The sequence below is a fragment of the Eumetopias jubatus genome, unplaced genomic scaffold (genome assembly GCF_037043125.1).
Source record: "Eumetopias jubatus isolate StellerSeaLion01/CBP00866 unplaced genomic scaffold, mEumJub1_p1.0 scaffold_8, whole genome shotgun sequence".
NCBI lineage: Eukaryota > Metazoa > Chordata > Mammalia > Carnivora > Otariidae > Eumetopias > Eumetopias jubatus.
The window spans coordinates 74935767-74958310 of record NW_028274814.1 but is presented as its reverse complement, the minus strand read 5'-3'; the positions used below and the strand labels follow the sequence as shown (position 1 = coordinate 74958310).

Genomic DNA, 22544 nt, shown 5'->3' with positions numbered 1-22544 from the left:
TTTAAGAAATATATGCTCCCCCCCAACCAAGAGCCACTATTTTTTTAAAATCAGAAAATAGCTCACTGACAACCAATTAGTCCTCAAAATTTAGTTTAAATAACAGCCTACTTCCTTCAGAAAAATTCTTTTTACTAATCTGAGTTAAGCCTTTCCTCTATTTGATATATTTATTTTCATATCCAGTATTTGTGCATGACCTACTTCTACTCATTTGGAAAAATGTGAATATGAACTCAGTGAAGGTAAGGGTTGTTTACTGCCTAGTAAGGCCCCAAAGCATTAATTTTACAGCTAAGATCAGAATCCATTTTTTTATGAGGTGGGGAGAGGTGAGGAGAGAGCTGGTAGGGAGGAGGAGTGTCTGTTTAGAGATAGACCCTGACAGCTTACATTGAAGGTGGAGGATAAAGCCTGGTAAAGAAACATGGAAGGGCACATGGAAACCCAGAGGTCTCTGCTCTACAAAGACAGGGAAGAAAAAAAAGAGGTTAAATGCTCCGCAAAGAGAAGGAACAGGAACCTGGTAACAGGGAAGAGAGAGGAGAAGCCAGGGGAAGGAGGAGAAAAAAAGAGAGGGGGAAAGACAGGCAGCAGAGTCTGGAGCTTACAAAGAAGGGTGATAGGAAAAAAAAAAAAATCCAGTTATATATAGCGGGAGGAAAGACTTTTAAAAGATGGGGGGTTTTAATTTCAAAATTAAAGTTGTTTGGGTTTCTGGCTCCATGTCCCAAATGTCAGTAAAGGCTGCCTGTGTGAGTGCTTTTGGAGGACACTGAGGAGAGAGGCCACAACTGGCATTTGGGTTGGCATAAGCAGAAAGTATAGATGTGGGAGGCAACACAGGGGAGACATCAAAAGTTTTGTGAGAACAGAAACTCAGAGCCAGAAATTATCTTGACAAGGTATGTGGGGTAGTCAGAAAAATGGTCCCCCAACAGATATCCACATCCCACTCCCCAGAACATATGAATATGTTACGTTACATGGTTAAGGCAGAATTAAGTTGCAAATCAGCTGACATTAAGAGAGATTTTCCTGGATCATCCAGGTGGGCCGAATGTAGTCACCAGGGTCAATCAAAGGGGAAGAGAGAGGGAGGGACAGAGCTAGGGGGATGGGATGACAGAAGTCAGACACACAGCCACACTGCTGGCTTTGAGATGAGAAAAGAAGCCATAAACCATGGAATATGGACAGCTCCTAGAAGCTAGAAAAGGCAAAGAAACAGATTCATCTCAGAGGCTTCTGAAAGGGATCTGGCCCCTGCCAACACCTTGACTTTAGCCCACTGAAACCTGTGTCAGACTTGTGACTTCTAGAACTGTAAGATAATGAATCTGTGTTCTTTTGTGTTTTTTTTTTTCCATTGTCGTCCCATTACCATTAGGTTGGTGGTAATCTGTTCGGCAGCAATAAAAAAGGAATATAATAAGCCCCCTGAAAATGTGCAGAAATTGAGACAGCACTGGACTATTCACTTTGATATAGGATAGGGCTTAAGTGAAGATTTAAAAGGACAGTGTGACTTTGGCTAACATGTGACACTCTCATTTCTTAGGGAAAGAAGAGGAAGTCAAAACATTTGTGGTTATTATTTTAGACGATTATCTCTTAAAACATTATGTAATCTTGTGCCTTAGGACCTTTCTTGTTGAAAGCACATGGGTTTGGAGTCCTGGGATCTTGGATTTGAATCCCACAGTAGCCTCTTATGGATAATGAGAACATGGGTAAGTCATTTAACTGCTTTAAGCCACAGAATCTTCATTTGTATAAGGGAGATAAAAATAAGGATTGTCTGAAAGATTAAATGAGAGAGATCTATCAAGCACTTAATACGGTGACTGGCACATACTAGGAACTCAACAAATTACTACTCTTGATTTTTTAAAGCATACTATAAGGGAGGAGAAAGTCATGAGAAGTTGGAGAAATATTTAGTTCACAGCCCCAACAAAGGTCATCTCTCCAAGAACTAGGATCAGTCTGCTACCAACAATGGGCTAATAGGCATAAACTGTAGCAGATGGTGATTTAAGTTAAATATAAAATTTTTTTCTTTGTAACATAATTATTAAACACTGGATATATTTACACCGTTGGTTGGACCATCTTGTCTGGAGACCTTTAATAAATAGAGTTTACTCTATTTTAGAGGGGGGCATGCAGCTGTGTGAACACACAGGCAAATGATTTGGATGGGTGGGCTGTTCTCTCCCCAGTCATAGCCCCAAGATCATACAACTTCATACTCACGGAAGTAACACCTCTTGTATGTTATTCCAGATTGCTTTGCCTCCCATGATTATCGTCAGCTGTGTTGTCAGTTCAAGGAGACAGCCACCTGGGTCACACTGGAATATTACAAAGAAAATCCCATTTAAATTCTAGATGGGTCTAACATGAAATTGAGTCATTAATTTTACTTTTTGCTGATATTTATTCTGTTGAGGTGAAAATCTCAATATACAGTGAAGAAACTCTTCATTGGGCACCTGGGAGAAAACATGAAGCAGCTTAAATTGTCAAGAGAACCCAATTCTAAGTTCGTACCTCTTCATTTCTGTATTTTCCCAGCCAATAGACTGGGTCTCCTGGATAACCTACAAATTTGCCCTTAAAGAATGCGATGTAGAAGCATGAAGAATAGTAGTTGACAAACTGGAATAAGAACATCTTCATGGTCAGGCTGTTCTCATAATCAGTCTGGGTCCTTGGGAGTTCTGTAGTTAAATAAAGGTAAGATTTTAAAATTGTGAACAGCTTTGAGATCCTAATCAAAGACACTGATACATGAGTTAACATGTTTTAAAAAAATACAATTCACACTGTTTCCGTTTAAGCTGTTTTGAATTTCTTAATATAGCTACTGTGTTAACTCCAAGTTTACACATTGTTATGAGTCCCCCCTCCCCCTTCCGCCAAAAATACAATATCCCATATGGCAAAAATATTCAAGGATTCCTTAAAATTTACGAGCCCAGTGTTACCAAATGGACAAGGCTGTGCTCTCTCAGGTCTAAGTGGACAAAAAAATTATTTGTGAACAGCCTGCTAAATGATACTCTCTTGTCTTCCTGGATTGCAACAAGATAGGACTGTTGAAACAAACAAAACAAGGGGGAACTAGTTATAAGCATTTGGAGAAGACAAAACAGGTCATCCTTCTAGTTTAGAATTTAAATCAGTCTGATCATTTTCAGAAGATGACCACTGAGCAGACCATTCGGACAATGACCCAGGCATATGCAGCATGTGGGGAGCGCTTAACTCTGACCGCTAAGCAGCTGCCTGGGATACAAGCCAGGGAGAGAGAAACATTTATTACAAAAGCGGGAGCTGATGAGAACATAGCTATATTAATATGAACAGCATGGGGGGAAGCCACGCAACAGTGTGATTACTTGTCCTCTCAGCAAAAGAGGAGCATATTTGCCACTGGAACCATGACCCTATTCCACTTATTTGCAATAAGGAGACTATTTACTTTCAACAATAGGGTACGTGATCTAACGTAATTGAAAATATTATTCAGCGCTGATCTGTTTACACAGAGCTTGGACATTATAATGATTGTCTTTGCTTTGTCCCTTTTGCTAATGCAAAGCTGTAGATAATTCATTTCCCACACAGGTTAGATAAAATATGTTTACACTTGAAATTTTCTAAAATTTGTAACATACCGAAATTGAAATGCCTAAAAGAGACAGACTCTCTTTTTCACCAGGTTCTAAAAATGTCTTACAAATGACCTAAGCTATAATAGGACCTTACCAAAATTCGTAATCATGATGGCTACTTTTTCATATATGATGTTCAGAATCATGATGATGACAAAGCTGATGAGGGAAGCTGTGATAGACGTGGCTGTCTGTGGAGTCAGGTACTTCTGGATTGAGTCTGTCCCATTTAAGGTCTCGGGAAGTTTGGTAGAAAACACAATGAACACTGAGAGCCTGTAGACAATGATCCCAATAACGGAAGCAATGATCAACAGGATCTGGAAGCACAATAAACAGCAATATGAGCTTCACGAGTAGTATTTTTACATTTCAAAATGCACCCCTCTGTGTGAATGGACAAGGTGCATGTGTGAAGTGACGGGGACTCACAGAACTGCCACGAGAAAGGTGGAAATTGGTCATGTTAAATTTCAAAAAAGGGAAAGGAATGATGGAGGTCAGAAGAGAGTGTATCCACTGAGGGAAAATGTTAACAATGGGAGAAACTGCATAGGGAGGGAAGAATACATGGGAAGCCTGTACTTTCTGTGCAGTTTGGCTGCAAACCCCAACCTGCTCTAAAAAAGATTAAAAAAAAAAAAAGTATCTTCAAATGAAGAAAAAGCAGAATAGCAGAACCTGTGAAAACATCTCTCCTAGAGTTACGGCATCCTGTAGGGTATGCATTAAAGTTTTTGCTTAGTTATCATCCATTAAGGGGACATATTTCCTTCCAACAGAGAACCTAGCGCTGGTTCAAGGGTCAGTAGGTGCTAGCTTCTGTCTTAGTCACCTGCACGAGGTGAGATTCTGAACAGGAAGAGGGAGGCTACAGACGTGCCCGGAGGGAATTTGGAGAGGACAGCAGGTATCGGCTGATGAAAGCTTCACACACTTTTCACCCTTAGATCTTAAGATCTGAAATGGGCAGTGATTCATACCTGCATGTGCACAAGATTCATTTCACTAATCTGCTGTATTTTTGCCGGCACAGACCCATGTCAGTGGGGGGGCGGTGGGGGGGACGCGTCTGAAGCCCAGTTTGTATGTAGGTGGTAGGATGTCACTTCCTCGCTAGGCAGGTTTTCTCCCACCCCTGAGTAATGCACACCGAAGGGTACCCTTTTTAAACTGTTTTCCCTACATCTACTTTCTTGGACTTACTCCAAAGCATGCAGTCGATGTGCCCAACTGCTTGTGATGACTGCTACCAGAGAGAAAAGCTACGGACAATGTGCATTTCAGGGCCAAGCAAATCACGCTGTGTTGTTTACAGCAACAGAGGGAGGCTGGTTTCCACCTGTGGAGATTTCAGGTGGGGCCCCGGAGCCAGGTTCCTGCATTGGAAGCCCAGCTCTGCCTCGAGCTGTAGGACCTTGTGCAAATTATTTAACCTTTGGGGCTTCAATTTCTTTGCCCATATAGTGAGGGATCCTATTGGGAACTAACTTACAGAATTGTTGGGAGGATTTAATGAGTTACTCCAGGTAAAAACACTTAGAACGTTAAGCCCAGGCACATGAAAAGTACTATATAAATGGTAGCTGTGAATATGGTGACTGAAGTGTTAACAAGATGCTTTTCTTACTTTTAAAAGCCATCAGTGTGTAGAGAAGGCATGATATTTCCCCTTCTAATTTCTCTCATTATCTCCTTCCCTTCACAGTTAGGGCTTAATACTTGTGAAAGGAATGACATGTTTGTGTGCGTGAGTACATGTGAAAATTAGCCCAGGCAGAGAAAATATATTCGAGAAGGTATGTCCAGCCTTCCTCTCTGAGCACAACAAATATAGGCCATTTAAATCATACATATTTTTTTAAAAATCTCCATAATAATTTTTTAAATTACTAAGTAATTATAATAGTTGAGATTCTTTAAATGCTTACTCTTCACCTCAGCACACACATATTTTTAAAATCCTCAACATCAGCCCTATGAGATAGGTAGTATAGTATCTTTTACAGCGGAAAAAAGAGCCATGGAGATTAAGACTTGGACCCAAATTAAGAAACTAGTAACTGAAAGAACTGAGGTACTTGGGAGACTTCAGAGTCTACATGGCACTACCTCCTCCATGGGTCAGGAAATGATTTCTAACTCATTTCAGAGCTTTTACAAACTTAGTATGTTTCCATACTTCTTCGGGGCACTTGGTAGGTTCAATATTTCTTCCCGGGAGGAAGATTTTCATTCTCAACTTCCTTATGAATCTTTTCTGATTATAACTGTAATATATGATCATAGAACATTTGAAATTACTCCATAGTGGACACTAGTTACTTTTGCTGCCTTGGATCTGTTCCCAGTCTTAGAAGAAGACCCAGATTTTGCTTTGGGGGAATAACCTCTCCTTCATTTTCAGTCCTATGGTTTGAGCTGGATTGTCCCCCTGCTCACCCGGCTTTACAGGTATATCCTGATGGGTTTGAGAAAAACGGGTATCTCATCCTCTTGGCCTCAGCAACTGATTCAAGGACTGACAAATAACTTACTAAGAGCCAGTGGGATGTGAGGAGAGATCTGCTAGTGTCTATGGGAAAGAGAAGTTTGCTCTGTCAATAGAGAAAGCCGCTAACAGAAACCTCTCTTGGCTTGCATGTGATGTGAAATCTGGAATCCTGAGGCCATTTTGAGACCATAAGGTAGTGCCTACAACCACAAAGCCAGGAGATCACTGGACACAGAATGAAGGCAGAACAAAACACACAGCCCATGGTGTCATCTGGGCTGCAGTTATCTATCCTTCATGGAAGCCATACTTCAGACCTGGGATTTTTAGTTACAGGAACCAATAAATGCTACCCACCCTCACTTTGTTGTTGGAGATTTTCCATCACGTACAACTGAACGACTCCTAACTAATAAAAATAAAGAATAAAAAATAAAGAGAAAAAATCTATGTACTATCTATATGTGGGCATAATTCCTTCAGAATTATGCACTGTTTGCATATTAAAGATCATGTTACATATTTTATCCTTTCCTTAAGCCTATCATAACCATAACATTTTTACATGTCATAAAATATTTTCACGAACATACTTTCTCATTGCTATACCATATTCTACTGTATGAAGGATTAGAAGTAGGATATTTTGGCTGAGATGTTCTTATATATAATAATGCATACACATAAATAAATGTATATATTTGTAATAAATATATATGACTAAATCTTTACTGACTTTTCTTACCATTTTGAAATACTTCCTTATTAAAGGTTTTTAAAAGCTGAATTAGTAGATTAAAGCACATGAATATTTGTGACTCATGAGACTTACTACCAAACTGCTTTCTAAGAAGTCCACAGCAGCTTAAAATTCTCAAAGCCTAGGTAGGAGAGTAGCTGATCACTGCACTTCATCCTCACAAACACTAAGCCTTCTCACTTGAGAGGTGAAACACTGTATCTCATTTAAATGGGCGCTGATTTAATTAGTATTGAGCTCTGACATTTGCCAGGGTATTTTTTCTTTTATGAAAGGGTGTTCCTGTTCTCTGCCTCCTTAGCTCTTGAGATTTTTGGTGTTACCTTACAAGTGATCTGGACTTCTTACGTATTAAAGGTATTAACCCTTTGCCCTTGTTGTTAACAAAAATTTCTTCTGTTTTGTCTAAGCTTAGAATGCTACTGATGTGTAGAAATCTTTAAAGATTTTCCTCTGAAACTTCTTCCACTGCTGTTATGTTTAGAAAGTTTTTTTTTTTAATCTAGAGATTGCACATTCATCAATATTTGTTTCTAGTTTGCGGTGTTACCTTTTGAATATTTCTGGAATTATAATATGTATTCAAAGTATGGTTTTAATTTTTTTTTCCCAAAGAGCTAACAAATGTTCCACTGCCGTTTATTAAATAATCCCACTGAGTTATGATGCCTCCCTTCTCATATATTAAATTATTATTGATATGAGGGCCTATATCTGGGCTTTACGTCCTCTTTTCTAATTTGGCTATTCTTGAGCCAATAAAACTCTCAATATATTACTAATGATGATATTACTAACATGACTTTATTAATAATAAAACCCAAAATTAATTTTATAAGTCCTGCTATTTTAGAAATATTATCTTTTTATCTACAATCATTTGTTTCAGTCTTCCTTTATATCTTTCAGTAGTTTTTATGTTTTCTTTGATAGTTCCTATTATTTCTTAAGGCTATTCCTAGACATTGTATTTTAGTTGCTACTGTTGGAAAATCTTAGAATTCTTAATGCCTCCGATTTGGTTTCTTCACCAGAAACTGGAAAATCTGGACCCACTCGTCTGATTTAAACAGATGAGGTGAAAGGAACTGGAAGAGCCACCGTGAGTGGATAGATACCGAGAGCCGCTCCATGTGGTGGCTGAGTGCTTCTCTGGAAACAATTCTATGAGACACAGAGTTTCCAGCTTGCCTTGAGTTTCCTGGATATTTACAAGTAGATATTAAAAAGTCTGTGACAGACTTACCCAGAATAAGACAGCACTTGCACAGAGGGTTATACGGACACATTTTCCCCACGTAGTGAAGGGAACACGCTCTTGTTCCTTAAAAAAAAAAAAAAAAAAAGTGTGGTCAATCAAAGGAGTACTCTGGTGAAATGATTTTTTTTTTTTTCTCCTGATTGGTCTCTAAATCCTAGGCTTAATTTTTTTAAAAATTAGTTTTCCAACATAGCCCCCTTCCTCATAACTGCATTTTTTTTTTTGTTAATTTCAAACATACACACAACAAGGCATCTGCAATGCTCATTTTAATGTCTTCTGAAAATGCAAGCATGAATAATGAACTGTTTATGTGCCATGACCTTAGCTCAGGAGCCTGGGTATCTGACAATGCTAAGCTGTAGAGCTACATTCCTGAGCTTGTCTGAGATGTTAGACATGGCAGCAACTTGTAGGACAGGAAGTTCCACAGGTGTCTGCAAGTTCTAGGTATCCACTATGTGTTTCTTGGTTGAGCTTTATATATTAATTTGGTATAGCTATTTCCATGGCCCATAAGAATATATATTAAGTTTTAAGAGATCAATACTTCTCAAGATTTACCTGGATTATACCAGCAACTGTAGCATAATAATAGCTATAAACACTTACACATTTACTCTATGCCAGGTACTATTCTAAGTAGGTTCTACACATTAACTCAGTTTACCCTTACCACAACCATGTGAGGAAGCAACTCTATTATTCCCATTTTTATAGCTGAGGAAACTATGGCATACAGAAGTGAAATCGTTTGTCAAAGATCATTCAGCTAGTAAGTTGCTGTGTTTAGATCTGCAGGCAGTCTCATTCCCAACACTTCATTACCACACTACAGGCTCTCTAAACCAGTGGAGGATGCATTAGCAACAAAAGGAAAATGAGGAAAAAAGATAAAGAAAAATGACCCTTTATCTTCAATTTTTTAACAAGCAATGTTTCAAAGGAAATTTAACTTACTGGCAATTTTAAGTTACCAAATTGTCTTTTCTTCACTACTTTTTCTACGTTGCCAATATTATAAGCTTTTTTTTCAGTATTTAAAAGTTGTTTTCAACATTTAATTTTATCTAAGTTTCTGCTTTCATTTCTGAATGTATAGTCTTTCAACAACACATGGTTTGACTTCATCATCTCCCATAGTAAACAGTGAGAACGATTCATAATGGGAATTATTTGCAGCTTGTCACATGGTAAAAGACAAATGTCACCTTTTGTTGATAACTGAACCTCATTTTTTTCCATTTATAAAATGAGGAGGTTGAACTGCTCCCTCCAGTCCCTTTTAGTGTTGGCATTCTATAAATCTGTGATTCAATTGATAAAATCTATACTTCGGGACATTTTTCTGATGCTCTTGGTAAAAGCATTTTCTTTCCAAGAATTATTCATATTCAGAACTGACTGTCCTTATGCTGATGACTGCAAGTACAATCAGCTCTAAATTTTCTGTGTGGATGGAAAGGAGCAATAATGCAGATGATTCAAAAATTATCTTTCACTGGCTTTGGAATATATATATATATAAGAGACAGAGAAAGAAATAGTTTTATTTTTTTATTTTTGTAGCAGCAGTAGCAGAAGCAAATTTACCTTTCCAATTATATAAAATGCCTCGCACAGCCCTAAACAGTTGAATTTCAACGAATGTTTCCCTTCTTCCTCTACCCTTTCTCCAACTTTTGGATAAGAGCTGCACAATCTTGTGTGCATCCCAACCAGAAGGTGGGGCAGTCACCGAGGCTTAGAGCAACACAAAGGGCAGCTCCTCTAGGATGAAAAAGCGGTCGTAATAATGTGAGGCTTGTGAAAATTTGCGGATCAACTATAAAATCCAATGTGTCCTTCTTATACAGCTATGTCATAGAATCTAATTTTTCTATTTTGCATTTTTTATCAATATGAAAGAAAGGACACAGACCAATGCATCTTTTCTTCTACATTTTATGTTGGAGTCTAATTTTTTTTCCCAATTTTACTTTATTATGAAAGAAGGCGTCACATTTATCTCCTATGTCCACCATTCTAAGCAATACTTCTTCATCTTGGCTGCATATTAGAATCACCAGAGAAGCTTTACAAAATCCCTGTGCCCAGGATATACCCCGGGCCACGAAGTACCACCAGAGTATACAGTGATGGGACCCGGGCATCAAGACTTTCCAGGGTCCCCAGGTGATTACAATGTGCCACCAGGGTTGAGAACCACTATATAAACAGACTAAATTGTATCTACATAACATTCTCTTTACCTGAGTAATCTCATTGATCACCACGTGAGTACACTGTGCCTCATATTCTGGCCGGGGTTGCTCTTCCTGTTGTAACTCAACAGTGTCCCATTCGTACTCAAGTTCTGCCTGGCGCCGCTTCCAAAACTCCAAAAACAAGGTGACTAACAGAGAACAGAAGCATGTAGCTCATCAGTGATGACTGATGTTTCAGAAATCTGTACCAAGTTATTAATTGTTCTAACTATCCAAAACACTTTTATACAGTCACTAAAGTCTAACATACAGGTGATACTAATGTTTAAAAGAGAGAAGTTTTTTTTTTAAGATTTTATTTATTTATTTTGACAGAGAGAGAGAAAGAGAGCACAAGTAGGCAGAGAGGCAGGCAGAGGGAGAGGGAGAAGCAGACTCCCTGCGGAGCAGGGAGCCCAACGTGGGGCTCGATCCCAGGACCCTGGGATCATGACCTGAGCTGAAGGCAGACGCGCTCAACTGACTGAGCCACCCAGGCGCCCCGAGAGAAGTTAATTTTTTTCAAGATGACGTTGATAATTTATTCAACTTGTGAAAACAAACTACAGCCACGGGAAAGGTAATAACATGATGGGCAGAAGGCATGTGTGTGTGTCTAATGAATGCTAAGGCATCTGCTACCAGCACTTTACTGCCAACTAAGAAAGACAAATAACTACCATAATTCAAAAACAGTTTATGGTCCATCCATCTTTCAGCCTGTTCATCCCTACATCCCCCGCCCCCTCTTTCCTAAGGGCCTGAGGGGGGCACCTTAGTAGTCCCCAAATCTCTACTTACCACCACCAAGCCACCCTAAATTAATATTCTTAAATATGGAAAACTGATTTTTCAACCTTGTGTGAAGTATGAATAAAATAATTTTTAGAACTCTTTACTAGGAACTTAAAATACTAAATAGAAACAATATTAAATGTTGTTTGAAAATGTAGTTTCAGGGTAAATCCCTTAGATCCTCTTTTGATCAGACTGGTACCCCTGTGCCATTCCCATACAGAAATTCTGGATTTATTACTGTTCCACACACAAGTATTTCTATGTGCCAAAAAAGACAACAGGCCATGCTTCAAGGAGCTCCTAGGTGTGCAGAAATTATTGTGACGTGATAGTTACAGTATACTAGTGAGGGTTATGATCAACGTAAGCACAGCTGGCTCTGGGCGTGGAGCCAGAACATGTGACCAACGTGTGGCCGAGGTTCTCTCAGAGGAGGGGACCACTGCAGATGACTGAGTTAGAGTTGATCAGGTGAAGGTGGGACATTAAAGCCACCTCCCCTGAGGGAGCTGCACATGCATAGGCAAGGAAGCCAGAGAATCAGAATACTTTCTAGAAACGGCAAATATCCGGAAGTGAGTGCACACCGTCACGAGGAGCGTGGAGAAGCCAGTGGAGAGATGACAGGGGCACATCACAAAGGACTCTATGCCTTAAGTTACCCTTTTGTAACTTCAAGGTAGAGGGGACACTGCAGGGGTTCTAGAGAGACTAGAGGCAGGGAGACCTGCTGGCAGGTACATGATGAGGCCTGCTTGGGTGGGGAGGAGAGAGAAGACAGCATGTTTGGCAGGTAGGTTAGATGCAGGTTGTGTAAAGGGGAGGAAGAAATCTAGGATGCCAACCAGGTTTCTGGCTTAGGTGATGCCCTAAATTCTAGGGCCATTATCCATAATAAAAAGGGCAGTAAGAGGAGTGAAGCCAACAGGTTTGGTTCAAGCAGGTGCCTCTGGGCCACAGGAAAGATGGCCAGTAGGTAGGTAAACATCTAGAACTCGGGAGAAAGATCTAGGCTGAGTCGGAAACTTTTTAAAGCAGTAACTGAGGCCATGAGTGGATGAGATCACTAAATGAGGTGGAGAGGGGTAGCTCTCACCGTGGCTGCACATGAACAGCACTTGGGAGCTTTAAAAAAACAAAACAAAACACTGAGCCCAGGCACCACCGCTGAGTTTCTGACTTTACTGGACTAGAATGAGGCATGAGCACTGTGTTTTGTTTTTGCTTAAAAGGTCTACATCAGTCAGAGTTGAGAACTGCGGGAGGAGACAGCAGAGAGAGGCCAGCCTGACATCCTGCAGCCCATGGATGGCCTGAGATGCAGGAGGAAATCCTGGGATGTGGCCGTGAGTGGCAGGAACTCCGCAGTCCCCAACGGCGAAGGCAGCTGAAATGGGTAAAGCACTTGCTTCCAACAGTGTTTGTTTTGCGTTTACTAATTTTCCAGGAGTGATGAGTCAGAGTAGAAATAAACTGGATGCTGGAATCGAGGTCAAATCCTGGTTCTGACGATTATTAGATGCGTGACTACTGGTCACCATGTTCCAACTTTCTGAACCTCCCCCATTTCACGTTCTGTGAAACGGGGGCAGTAGGACCTACCTCACAGGGCTGTTGTGAGCTTAATGACATCATCTATGTAAAAGCCTTCCCCCCAACTCGGCGGCAACTGCTATTATTCTCCTCATTTTAGACACAGAGAGAGAGAGGCATGGAAAGGTTAAGATACCTGCCCAAGGTGACAGTGTTGGAGGCCAGGCATTCTTGGCTCCAGAGCCCAAGCTGTGCTTACTCACTATGTGGTACTTCCTCAAGCTGCCTACCGCCAGGCGGTAATGGGGTATTGGAAGGTGAAGTCTGCAAAACCTTTGGGTATTACTTTGCAGAGTCCAGGGAAGACACTGGTCATGTATTATAACCACCCACGGTGTTAGAGTGATCCTGGACGACTGCTGACTCACATTGCTCTGTGTCGCCCACTGAGGGCACCAGGACCTCGGGTGACTGTGTGCCATGTCAGACAGGAATTTCCTGCTCTGTGTCTTTTGATCTTTCTCCCTCTGGTGGGGAGCACTGTACTTAAGTTCTCTGGCAAACCACACACCAGGAGGCTCGTGTTGATTACAGAGACACAATTAGGACTCTTACAGTAACATGTCATGAGAGAAGAGGGAAAGCTGCCTAGGACTTTGGGAATCAAGAACAGTTTGTCCTCTCACTCATGGTATCATGACATCTACAGGAAGGATGCATCATCTGAAGACAGCCATAGACAGCGTTGGTGGTTATATCCGGCACCGTCCAAGGACAAGGGGCACACACTAGCACATGGTAGTGTGCCAGTTGCTGTAAGTTTGTTGCTGGAGAGCTGGGCCATTTTATCGGGCCTTGAAACTATTCAGACCTCTTTATTCACAAAGCTGAGTAAGTCAAGATGAATTTGCTCAGCCTTTATTCCAACTTCCCAACTAAAAGACTAGGTTAAAAAAAACAACAACATTTTTTTTCAGACTCTCTTGCAGCTCGGGTTCCTGGTGTGATTTTATAAAATGCCCATCAGGTGCATGTGTGTGTCACTTAAATGAGAAACTCAACTGAATGGAGGCAGAGGTGGTTGCAGGAGCTGCATTATTTTGCTGATGTGGATACAGCTGATGTGGATACAGCAGTACAGTTCTGGAACTAATTGGCAACAGCTGTTTCCCGATCTCCAAGTGTAGTTGGTTAGGGTACTGCCTTCCTGATTCCCCAGCTCCCCATAAACCAAGTGTCCAGTGTTTTTCCGGAAATCACTAGGCCCAGCCCAGAACTCAAAGGTAAAAATTAGAAATTCAGCGGAGAGCCTGGAGCCAGGGAGAACCCAGTAAGTAGGTACAAAGTAACAAGCAGTAAGGAGAAGTGGATATGTCAAGAACTGGCACTTTAGCCTCGGGTCGGGTCCGTGTTTAGGACTTGAGTCAGTATGAATATGTGGGCTGGCTGGGCCTGAAAGGGTGTACATTATTCAGATAAGTACATGATTTGTACTACGTTTATTACAAAAGGTTTTCAACCCTCAACTTTTATAATTCCTAGGGAGCAGAAACATAGTAAAAATATACTGATAGATCTGAGCACACAGGAGATGCTACAGGAATATGAATAGTGGTGATATAAAAGACTTCACATGGTCCTCCTGCCTCTTTGGTTCTGCAATTTCTGATTTTCTGTAACAAGGTTCACAGCAGTGGTTCTCATAAGGCAGATGTAGCAGGAAAGGCAATATAAGACACTAAAAATAAGACTTCATCATATGTACGTATCCTTAAAGATCACATATGATGCGACAAGCAATGCTGAAATGTTTCCTGCCTTCTAAAATCTGATGACATGAAATCAGCTCGATATGCTTAAGTCAGTTCTATAAACACAGTATAGTCAATAATCTCAGAAAGCAAGGTTAGCTAGGAAACGGGAGGTTTGTCTTTCCAGTGCAAAGTTAATTTGTATTTTTTGCTTTATTTAAAATGTATTTCGGGGCGCCTGGGTGGCGTCTGACTCCTGATTTCGGCTCAGGTCATGACCTCAGGGTCATGGGACTGGGCCTGCGTCGGGTTCCCTGCTCCGCGGGGAAGCCTGCTTCTCCCTCTCCTACTCCCCCTGCTCATGCTCTTTCTCTATCTCTACAGCAAAAAAATAAAATCTTAAAAAAAAATGTATTTCTAAATTAGGGCTGTCAACATCCATTAGTATATGGAGTTCAAGAGATGTGTTAGAATTTTATTCATTACAAATCAGGGCTGAGACAAAGGTTAGGATAATAAGTAAAAGTGAGCACCACCCATGTGTTCAGTACCCTGTGCTCTTACTGGGGGTGGAAATGACACAGTTTACAACAGAGGAGTACAGAGGATTTTAATCCACAAATGTGATCTTTCTTTTTCTGTGTGTCAAATATTAGCTAGTTTTGGTCTCTAGCCAGAACACAGCTAAATGTCTGAAGGACAGTAACTTTATAGATAAGTTTGGCCATCTTAAAGTTCGCTTTATCCAGGAGTGGCAACTAATCTCTAAAAAGTGTCCAGAACAGTTGGAACATCTGTTCTGTGATCTATCTGGTGACTTCTAATAGGCACAACCACTGCAGAAGAGAAACATCTCAAGGACACGTAAAAAGCACTGTGAGCTGCATGAGTTCATGTGCTGTCTTCTCAAGAAGACTTGAGTCACTTTCTTCCCCCAACTATCTATATAACCTGAGCTCTATTTCCCCCTTAACTTACACAGTAAAATTGGAAAGGATTTTTTTTTTGAAAATGAAATTTTTTTCTTCTTTGGTGGAACACTTACATTAATTGAACATTTAAATATCTGCATTTAGAGGAAATGATAATTGCCTCCTTACAATGATGGTATTCAAAGTAAATAATGTAACTATAGTGTTAAAGCATCTACACAAGAATTATATTCTTTAGGACTATATCTGTTCTACTTATTAAACAGAATTTATTATTTACTGTAAGAGTAACACATACTTAATAAATACTCGCTCATATAAAAGAATATAAAGAAGAAAGCTTACCTGTAATTCCTGTGTTGCTTCCTCTGAACCCCAAGCCCACGTAAGTTAGGTAGTGGATCACAGCTGTGGGGACTGTTACAATAATGGTTCCCAGTGAACCATGCCTCCCTGTATCCAAGCACCTGGGTAATCCTCCCACCTCCTCACATTGTTGTTGGCTTGGCCATGACCTGCTTTGGCTGATGGGACATTCATAAACTTGAGGCAAACGCAGGCTCAAAAAACGTCTGTGCATTGGGGCTTGCCCTCTCTTGCTTCTCTTTGGAAGCCTAAACCATGTGAAGAATCCTGGACTAGCTTACTGGAGGATGGGACATCAATGTAGAGCAAGACAAGCCAGCCCAGTGAGCCCCATAGACCAAACCAGACCAAACAAATACTAAATGTGTGTTTTAAGCAACCACATTTTGAAGTAGTTTTTTTATGCGGTAACTCGTACAATGGCCTTAAGGATTGTAAATGGAGTTATAGGGGAGCTGAAGTTTAGGCAATCCAAGGTCCTAAAAGTGGGTTACTTTGACAGCTCATATCAAACTGTGAAATGGTATTAAATTAGCTGCTTGTATGATCTCAGGGTTTTTTTTTTTTTTTTTAATGTTAAGACGTAAAAGTTAACTGAAAAAAGATAAAGGAAAGTAACTTACCCCATATTCCCATAAATACTGCAAACACTAGGGTTCCAAAACTATCAAAGATGCACAATTTCTGGAAAATACAATAATGACATATAACTGAATCATGTTTTCTCCTCACTAGCATTCAGCAAATATGCAGTGCTTTGTGTATTCTACAGTCCAAATTTCCTTTAAAGCTGATACCTAGTTTAACAATCACCATATCTATTACATACCTGCAGATGGGATTTCTTGTTGTTTTGAAAGCAAAGAGCCTTTGCTGTATTTACCACAGTGCATTTTCCATATCGTGATAAAGAAACTGGCATAGCCGCTAAGATTCCATTCAGTTTAAAGTATCAGACTTTTGAATGATGGCCTCTTCTTACAAGCTGTCTTAGTGAACTTGAAGTGTACAGCTCTACAAACACAAGGAACTCAGAGCAACTTTTGGATTTACAATTTGCATCTTATCATCATCTCATCCTGGTCGGATGATAGGTTACTGAGTTCTTGCTTTTCTTGCTAAGAAGAGCACAAGGCTGGGGTTTATTCTGAGATGGCTCTGCCCAAGGAGAGGTGTTTCCCCAAACCCAATGATGGCTTTTCTAGATCAATGACAGAGGCTTCCAGGAGATTAAGGAGGTACAGGAACTACTGCTGACATTACAATGGGTGCAACCATGAATGAATAGAGATACACCTGTACAAAGAAGGCTTTATTCACTAGTTCTGCTAAATTTCTTTTCTTTTTTTTTTGCTAGTATATAAATAACCTATCTCCTTTTCGGGAGTCCTGGAAAATCTTTCAATTAGTTACTAATTTTCCACTAGTGAGTATTTTTACATATCCTAAAAAACCTATAAAGTATAAAGGAACTGGAAAAGGTAGGCAAACATGTAGAATATCAACTTTATGATAGATCATACAGACCATATGAAGAGTAAAGAAGCTATAGGATTAAAAAAAAACAAACAAAAACCCAAACTTTTCAGTTGCTAAAGAAAATTCAAAGTTGCTTCTAAGGAAAACTCTTTAAGTAACTTTTTTGGTTGCCCTTTATATACTGATATAAAGTTGGTAAACTTTCATCTATGTGAAAATATGTTTTCATAAAAGAATATCCACTTAACCGTTGTCTTGTACGTGTGTTTTCCAAAGCATACAGATGTCCCTCAATCCTCTATCTGAACCTGATCAGAAAGCACAATCCCAAACTGTTACCCAACTATTCCTCTCAAAAAATCACTTAAGGAAGACAGAATTAAGGAGTGGCCACTCTGGGGAACACTGCACCTACCTATTCCTCTAGTCCTGGCATTCCATGGACTAATATTTCAAATCTTTCAGCTTTGACTCTTACGGAACCAAAGCTCTCATTTAATGTTATGCCTTATCCTTCAGTGAAAATTACTGTAAGAAAAGTCTTATGCAGAACTGTTCCATGCATTATAATGGTATTACTGAAGATTCTGTCCAACACTACTCCTAGGAATCACTGTAAACCTCTGATACCTCCCTACTTGCCCTGATACCTCTGAGTACCTACTCCAGAAAGAAAAAAACCCTACCCATGAATTCTTTGCCCTACCATGTTGAGAAAAAGCCAGTGGATGCTTATCTGTCAGTGTGAAAGAAAAAAAAAAAAAAAGGAGTAGCAAGAAAAAGCAGGTTTACCACTAATGCCAAGATCACCCCAGTTGCCTGGCTCAAGATAAGAGATGTGCTTTGCGCTCCTAAGAAATGGAGTTAGGTGACCTGGATGAAGTTATCATTTTTGCCACATTTGTGAGGATCGAGGACTCAGTGGAAAGAACAAGATGGCTGGCTTCCCTATGTACCCCATAAGCAGGAATCAGGGGAGAAGGTAAGCAAGGGGTGTTCTTGGTAAAAAGCTTAGCTTAGTTTGCTTGCCAGGAGGGCACAGATGGGGAAACACAGTTGTGTTAAGGACAGCCCCAGTCAGCATCCTGCTTTAATCACATAGAATAGGAAAGAAAAAAGATGGCTGCACATATATAAAGGGCATGATGTTTTAAAGCAGAGGAACCAATGAAAATCTAGAAAAGTGACCATTTGTTGTGTTTCTTCCTGCAAAGGAACAAAATCAAAATTTTATAACAATGTATTTCCGAGAACAAAATATTTTAAGTTACCACACTTTCCTTTTATCTTGCCGGCCAAAAAGCTAAGAACCTTATTTAATGTTCAATCACAAAAACAACATTAATCCTGATTATCTCCATAACTGTTCCCTCACTTCCTTGATCACAATTTTCTAATTTATTAACCCTTTTAGCACTCATGTCCATTACTGAATACTCTCTTTCCAAAAGAAAGCAGAAATGAATATATAAATGTATGAATAAAGAAATGATTGAATTAGCCAACAGAAAGACATGGAAAGCTGCTTTTTCTCCCCTTTAAAATTTTTAAAATGTAATTCTTTTACAAAGGGAAGGAGGCATATGAAAGAATAAATCACCCTAACAAGATTCAAAGGATTCTTTAGGAAATTAGGATAGAATAAAAGATTCATTTTTTCCAAAACAATGAAAAAAAAAATATACACACAGGGCCACGTGTTTGAAAGTCACGTGTTTAGGGATGGGTCGGTGGAAAAGAAGAACTGAGAGAAGAGATGGATGGGGGTGTGGTGTTTGAAAGAGAATTTCTTAAAGAAAATGAAATTTCCAATTGTACTTTGTGGAGTATAGTTTGCCTCTGGCATTATCACTGGCATTTGCCTTAGACCCAGTGTCCAGGGATATGCGCTAACTAGTGACCTTTATGAGTCAACATCGCTGGAAGGCAGCGTCCCTCCTGCTAACTTCAAGTCTTTTACTTTATGTGATTTATGACAGATTTTTATAGTCTAGAATTTGTGTTAGTTTCTGGGGGAGAGGCAAAGAAATCTACTTTAATTCATAAATTAAGAGTAAAATTCCATGTATCGACAATACCCTGCAATCATCTTAATTAAGTAGCGGAACGTTTTTCAGACACAGTGCTCAATTTGTGAGTGAAGTGGCTGCTACTATTGTCAGCTGGTGAGGAACACAGTAATGGCAAGAAAGGCAGATTTGCTGTCAATTTCTGGCTTTGTCAGTTACTAGGTGGGTGACCTTGAGCAAATTATTTAATCTCTCAGACCCTCAGTGTTTTAATCTGTAAAATGGAGGTAGTACCTGTTCCACCTACCTCACAGGGTTGTTGTGTCAAAAGGTCAAGAATCTTTCAAGATATACATTTTAAGTGACATTATAATAGGAATGTATTTGGTTTTAAATAATTCTCTGATGGAGTAAGCTGGAATATTCTGAAACCATTTAGGATTCCTAAGCTTTCATGGTGGAACAAGGGGATAGAGAAAAGATCACAACATGGGAGAACAGTAGGTCAAAGTTGTCAGGAAAATTCTCCAAAGCAAGACGACCATCTTTCTCTCCAGCTAGAGTTTGTGGCATGCCTTTCAGTAAGCTACCTCTAGTCTCAATACTTGTCCTAAATGTCCTGGATTTTAACAAGTCATATAGCTCAAGATCTTCAGCATGTTTAAGGGAACCAGATGTGTTTTGTGGGAATGTTTTGGGACAAAGTGAGTATCTATTATCATTTATATACAAAGACTTTCTTATGCATAGTCATAGACAGAGCCTAAATCTGATGATCAGGGTTTTTAAAAAAATGTAGCATAGTTTCAGCACACCTTGGAAGTGGAAAAATACAAATACAAATATCAGGTTTCTACTCACTTGAATTAAGGAAAATAAGTAAACCTATTAAACAGTATTCATGAAATAAGCTGGTTTTGAAATTCTGCTTTGATTACTTCAAATACTACAATAGTTCAATTCTGCAGTTCCTCACTGACCCACCCGAAGATTTTAGATAAGGCTTTTCATCTCAATTTCCTATTTGTAAAAGAGAAATAAACACATACATTCCATGTCTATCTTTCAGAATATCTGGAGGCTTATTTGAAAATTACCTTTTCTGAATTTCACAGAAAAAAAATAATTCCAGCCTGTGCTAAAATTATTAGAAGGAAAAAAAAAACTTCCATTATTTGCAAATATTTAGAGTAACAAAAATTACCTTTGAGGACTCGCAAGTAATATTGAGATTCCAGAATGAACAATGTTGATCACACTGAGGACACATGATGATCTTGCCACCAATATCAGGATGACAAACTTCTTTGCTAAAGGAAAGAGAAAAATAAAATTTAAAAAGTTTTAATGATTAGGACTTCCTTTCTAGCAGCATGATAAAATCAAACATCCATTTGTGATAAGAAAATAAGATTCTTATAAAACTAGGAAAGGAATTGAACTTCATGAACCTAACAAAGGCTTGCTACATAAAACCTATAAAAAAAAAACACAACATTATACTTAATGGTAAAATGCTGAAGTATTTCCTTTAGATCAGGGTAAAGCATCCCGTTATCACTACTTCTTTCCAGTTGGAGGGCCTTGCCAGCACAGTAAGTCAAGAAAAACAAATAGAGGATGCTGGACATAGAAGACATATACAAAATATACATAGGGTTCAGAAAAAGGAATTACACCCCTACAGATCTGCAACTTGTTGGCACAGTAAGTCAAGAAAAACAAATATAGGATGCTGGACACAGAATCCGTATACAAAATATACACAGCGTTCAGAGAAAGGAACTACACCCCTATAGATCTGCAACAATTAAAAATTAATTTTTTAAATATCATTTTTCCATAGCTTAAGAAATATAAAGAGCCTAGGAATAAATCAAATTCCAGACGTATAAGATTTAGAGAGGAAATGATAAAACTGTTCCGAAATAGTTAAGAAGATCTATATAAATGGATACATTATCATGTTCATAATTTGGAAGAATCAACATCTGAAGATGTTATTTCTCCTTCATTTGAACCATAAATTCAATAGAAGAGCAAAAGGCTCAGACCATTCAAGACATTCCTAAAGAACAAGGTATTACTGCCATAGGTTAAGAAGAACTGAGCAAGAAAAAACAGAGTTTATGAAGAGACCTCTGCATATACAAACACTGACTTAGGACAGGGCTGGTCCAGCAAACCAGTAAAGTGAGAAGTGACATTTGCTGCAATCGAATATCCATTATGGAAAAATGTGAAACTGAACTCCTAAAGCCTATCACATACAAATCAACTCCAGGTAGAAAATGGGAATGCAGCAGTAGGACCTTGTTAGGAAAAAAAACAAAAAAAAGCAGGATATCTAGATAACATTGGGGGTAAGGAAAAACTCCACTACTGAGAAAACAAAAAGTATAAATCATAAAGGAAAATACTGATAAATTCAAAATCTAATAAAAGTGAGAACTTCATTAAAAGACCATAAAGGGGGAGAAGAAGAAATAGCCACAAACAGGTAAAAGTTTTGCAACACATGAAAATGACAAAGGACTATTCACTAGAGTATTTAAAGAACTTCTACAAATTAATAAATTAATAAGGAAAAAGCAAACTTACAAGAGGGTGCAGACTGCTCCCTCTGGGGTAAGCTTCTCAGATGGACTCCTTATGTGAATGGCACTGGAGTTGTAGAATTCATTAGCCTTGCAAATAATTCAGTTAAAAACGAACTGGCAGGGAAAACACTTCTGGAATAACTGAGTAAAGATCTTGGAAAATCTACTCCTCCATAAAAGCAATGAGAACACTGGCAAAATTTGTAAAAAGTAACCTCTGCAGAACTCTGGAAATTAAACAAGGGCTTACAGCAGTCTGAGAAGTAAAAATAGCTAAATCTCCGTAAAGATAGTGAGCTTTGTGACATTTTACCTTGACCTATCCCCATCCCCATATCCTTCGCCTAATGGTGGGGTTAAAAGACAACAACCCCACAATCATGGTAGCATAGCAGCCACTGAAGGAGGCAGAAGTGATGTGAAGCTACCAAAAAACCCATCCCCAGAGAAACGTCACTATTTGACTAGTCTGGAAGCTCCCTGGAAAAGCTCCATTAACAGGATTTGTTATTTTTGACCCGTATCAGAGCTCATACATACTGTGCAAACAATACTACTCCCAGAGTGTCTGTTGAAAGTATTAGTAGGAATTATTAACATTACAACTGCCTGAGGTGGCAATACCAGGAGGG

At 39.2% G+C, this 22544-nt stretch overlaps 1 protein-coding gene and 1 long non-coding RNA gene across 8 annotated transcripts in view; one reads left to right on the top strand and one right to left on the bottom strand.

Annotated features, from left to right (window-relative positions):
- The window catches only part of LOC114224097 (uncharacterized), a 90042-nt gene extending 74396 nt beyond the window's left edge, over positions 1–15646 (top strand). For all 3 annotated transcript variants that reach the window (XR_015768843.1, XR_003612315.2, XR_015768842.1), the window contains 3 exons: positions 1644–1733; positions 12475–12638; positions 13485–15646. This is a non-coding gene — a long non-coding RNA (uncharacterized LOC114224097). The remainder of the gene's footprint in view (positions 1–1643; positions 1734–12474; positions 12639–13484) is intronic.
- The window catches only part of ANO6 (anoctamin 6), a 186073-nt gene that overhangs the window by 23646 nt on the left and 139883 nt on the right, over positions 1–22544 (bottom strand). For all 5 annotated transcript variants that reach the window (XM_088026014.1, XM_088026012.1, XM_028123129.2 and 2 more), the window contains 7 exons: positions 20517–20622; positions 16448–16508; positions 10451–10593; positions 8184–8261; positions 3778–4003; positions 2557–2726; positions 2260–2357 (listed from right to left, as the gene is read on the bottom strand). In XM_088026014.1, coding sequence (XP_087882140.1) covers positions 2260–2357; positions 2557–2726; positions 3778–4003; positions 8184–8261; positions 10451–10593; positions 16448–16508; positions 20517–20622 — 882 coding nt within the window. The remainder of the gene's footprint in view (positions 1–2259; positions 2358–2556; positions 2727–3777; positions 4004–8183; positions 8262–10450; positions 10594–16447; positions 16509–20516; positions 20623–22544) is intronic.